Source organism: Elephantulus edwardii, unplaced genomic scaffold, assembly GCF_000299155.1.
Source record: "Elephantulus edwardii isolate Elephantulus edwardi_28Jun2011 unplaced genomic scaffold, EleEdw1.0 scaffold00536, whole genome shotgun sequence".
Taxonomy (NCBI): Eukaryota; Metazoa; Chordata; class Mammalia; order Macroscelidea; family Macroscelididae; genus Elephantulus; species Elephantulus edwardii.
The window spans coordinates 366,899-371,048 of record NW_006400286.1 but is presented as its reverse complement, the minus strand read 5'-3'; the positions used below and the strand labels follow the sequence as shown (position 1 = coordinate 371,048).

At 40.7% G+C, this 4,150-nt stretch overlaps 1 protein-coding gene across 1 annotated transcript in view; it reads left to right on the top strand.

Annotated features, from left to right (window-relative positions):
* LOC102853882 (coiled-coil domain-containing protein 93-like) overlaps positions 1-4,150 on the top strand; it is a 298,740-nt gene that overhangs the window by 43,993 nt on the left and 250,597 nt on the right. Inside the window, exon 4 of the mRNA XM_006903207.1 lies at positions 2,510-2,621. Within this exon, the coding sequence (XP_006903269.1) occupies positions 2,510-2,621 (112 nt within the window). The remainder of the gene's footprint in view (positions 1-2,509; positions 2,622-4,150) is intronic.

Sequence of the window (4,150 nt, the reverse complement as noted above, 5' to 3'; positions counted from 1 at the left end):
CCTGAAACCCACAGCGTCCCTTTTCAGCAGGAAGTAGCTAAGAGAATACGCCATCCCCTTTTCCTTATGAATCAGGGTGAAGACTCTCTCAGGGAGGAGTGATAGGGAATGGTAAGGGACACAGTGACAAAGGAGATTAATCAGAACTGGCTTTGACAAGCACTATGGCAATTGGATAATTAAAACAGACATTGGGGGGGGGAGAAGAACGAATTGGGGATGAGGATGGAGAAAACAGTGCAACAGTGAATGAATGAAAACCCAAAATCTCTGTAAATGTTCATTAAAACTAATAAAATTTAATTAAAAAAAAAAGAATTCAGGGACCTTGATTCTGTTCTTTAAGTTGTGCAATCTTTCTTTTTTCCTCAACTTTTTAATTTCAGTTACCAATAATTATTCTTCTTCGTGTTTTGGGTTTTTTTTTATTTCTTGCAATTTTTTTTTTTTAATTTTGCACTGGTTTACCTACAAAGTTCATGTGCATTAGCCCTCACACCCACCAGATCCCTTTCACCACTCCAACCCCCCAACTCCATCAAACTGTGCAGTCCCTTGATTATTCTCCTACTTATCCCTCTCCATCTGCTCCCCATACCCTAAGATCTTTATACACATTTTACTAGTTACCTATTTCTATGATAATGTTCTTATACAGTATTTGTCCTTATGAGACTGAGGTAGTTCACTTAACATAATACTTTCCAGTTCCTCTCCAATTTAGGTAGTGATTTACAAAATAATTGCTCCTCCAGTTCTGGTGCCACACTCCTCCTCATAAAGCACGACCTTCCAAATTATGTCTTCTGCATTGTAGATTGTAAAGTTGTGGACACAAAACATATCTCTGACATGCTCCTTTCCCCTATTTTGAACCATGCAGTGTTTCTTCTCTTGTGACAGTTGCTTCCTTCTCCAAGTATAGCTTACCCAGCCGGGTAGTCTGGAATTCCTATTCTTCTAAGTGTTCCTCCTAGACCTTGGATAAGTCACGCCAGTCTTAGCTCCTCCTGTAGGCTGGAGGTGTAGAGAAGAAAAGACAGTGTTCTTCCATGATTCTTTTAGTTACTCCTTTACTCTGTGAACATGTACAATAGGGTATAATTCTTTGTGTGCACATTGAACTTGTTGATCTTTTAATCTGAAGGGTTAAGATAGATCTTGATGGTTTTAAACTTGGCCCTGAGGCTACTTTTTAGATGCTAAACACAGGTCTGTTGAGTGTTCACTAGGGCCTTTCTTTGGGAGACTGTTTAGCTTTTATTTTTGCCCCTATTAAAAATAATGGGATAAAACCTATTGCAGAGAAGACAGCTGAGATAGTGATAGCCCTTATCAAGGCCCAATTTGACTTGGTTTAAAGATTGACTCATTAATAACCTTAGTTATGCAGATAACACAGCCTGGCTTGCTGATAGTTAGGAGGACTTGAAGTACTTGCTGCAGAAGATTAAACACTGCATTCAATATGAATTGAATCTCAATGTAAGGAACACAAAAAAATCTCAACACTGACCAGTAGGCAACATCATGATAGATGGTGAAAACTTAAAACTCTCAAGGACTTCATCTTACTTGGACCCATAATTAGTATACTTGGTAACAGCAGTTGGAAGATCAGGAGACAATCCACTGGGAAACTCTGTAGTTAGGGACCTCTCCAAATTATTGAGGAACAGTGTTGTCTGCTTGAGGACTAAAGTGTGCCTGATTCAGGCCATGTTCTTTTTAGTCACTTGCTGTGCACCTGAGAGATGGACAATGAGTAAGGATGACAGGAGAAGAATTGATGCTTTTGAGCGGTTTCGTTGGGGAAGAGTAGTGAAAATCACATGAACAAATAGTTAATCTTGGATAAAGGGCAGCCAGAGTTCTCCATGGAAACAGGGATGATGACGCTTCATCTCACATACTTTGGGCATGTTGCTAGGAGAGGGTATTCCTTGGAGAGGGACATTGTGCTTGGGAAGGTCAGTGAAAGAGAGGAAAACATTTAATGAGATGGATTGACACAGTTGATCCCAACCCTTGGTGGCCCTCCATTGGATTTCTGAGGCTATAATCTTTACAGGAGAAAACTGTAGATCTTCCTCCCTTAGAGTAGCTGAAGGATTAGAACCTTGCAGCTAGCAGCAGCCCATCATATTACATACTACACCAACAGAACTCCTTAATATACAGTATGTAATAAACATAACTATGTGTACCAGGAAACCAGATTAGTGTGACTTGCTTGATTTTAATATTTATTACAGTCACCTGAAAGCAAGGTCACAATATTTGCAGGGTATGCCCATAATCAGTTTTGTGGCTTTTTGTGTACATACAAATCTAAATTTTGCCAACTTACCTCATTTTTGTAGTCAGCAGCGGAAATGTAGTCATGGTCTGACTCTTCCAGACATTGAGAAAACCCAGATTTTTTGGACATTGTGCCCAGACTTTAGAGAGATGATTTTAAAGTCAATTAGTGCATTTTCATTAATTGCTTGTTGTTATTTCTGAACAGAGCTCTCTCAGAAAAAATTGTCTCAGTCCTGCCAAGGATGAAATGTCCACACCAACTGGAGCCACATCAGATCCAGGGCATGGATTTTATTCACATATTTCCTGTGGTTCAGGTGAGAGTTTTGTGTGATGTCTTGTCTTCTGCTGAAGTGGGTCTAGTTTCTAGGTTGTCTGACCTGGATCCTGTAGCTGATAGAATTTGGTAACAGAACATGGTGGTGGTTCCTGATGTTTTCTAAAGCTTAGAGTATTTTGTGTACTCTGCTTTTACAGTCAGTCATCTGTTACAGTCTTTGCATATTCCCATCAGTAACTTTTCATTTTTTTTGATAAATAAAAATCTTTATGACCGTGAATGCTGTCATCTCTCCCAGTTCACTTTATTTCTGCTTTTCTTTGTTCTTTCTATTTTAACCTCTTTGATTTCCTTTTTCCCCCCCTCTAGGTTTCCTCATCCTTGTGTCCTTTCTTGCATTGCCTGACTTTGACATTTGCTGGAATATTTTTCCCTCCCTTCAATGTTGTTATGTGCTGTCAAGTCACCTGCAACTCATAGCGACCCTGTGTACAGTAGCTCTGAAGCCTGCTCTATCCTGAGCCAGCTTTATCATCTCTGATACACCTACCCACATTCCCCAGTTACTGAGTCCATCTCATCAAGGGTCTTCCTCTCTTGCACTGTCCTGTGACCCTCCCAAGCATAATGTCTTTCTCCAAGGACTGGTTCCTCCTTGCAACATGCCCAAAGTATGTCAGACAGAGCTTCAAAATCTTTGCCTTCAATGAGGAGCATCCTGATTTCACCCTCTCTAGGACAAACTTGATTGTTCTCCTAGCTGTCCATGGTCTATTCAGTACTCTTCTTGAGCACCACAGCTCAAAGACATCAGTTCTCCTTCTGTCATCCCTAGTGTTTGTCCAGCTTTCTGATGCATAGTAAGTAATTACGAAAATCATACCCTGGATCTGGTACACCTTAGTCTGCAGACTGACATCATTGCTCTTCAGTATTCTAGAGAGATCCCTGACAGCAGACTTTGCCAGTGCAATTCATCTTTAGATTTTCTGGCTGTTGGTGGGAAGAGTGTTGATTGTGGGGCCAAGCAAGCTGAAGCTTTTAACAATCTCAATCTCTTTCTCATCTATCATGATGCTGCCAACTGGCCCAGTGGTGAGAATCTTTGTTGTCTTGATGTTGAGCTTTAATCCGTATTGAAGGTTGTGGTCCTTGACCTTCTGCAGCAAGTGCTTCAGATTTTCCCCAGTTTCAGCAAGGTGTGTCATCTATACAGAGGCAACACAGGTTGTTGATGAGTCTTCCTCCAATCTTGATGCCACATTTCTGCTCATAGAGCCCAGCCTCCCAGATGATCTGTTCCGCATATAGACTGAAAAGGTATGAAGGTAAGATGCATCCATGACATCCACCTTTCCTAATTTTGAACTATACAGTGATTCCGTGCTCCGTTCTGATGATTGCCTCCTGGTCCAAGTATAGGTTTTATATAAGCACACTCAAGTGTTCTGATATTTTTATTCTTCTCACGGTTAGCCACTGTCTATTGTGATCCACACAGTGAAATGTCTTTGCACAGTCAATGAAACACAGACAGACATTACTCTCTGGTGCTCTCTTTTTTCA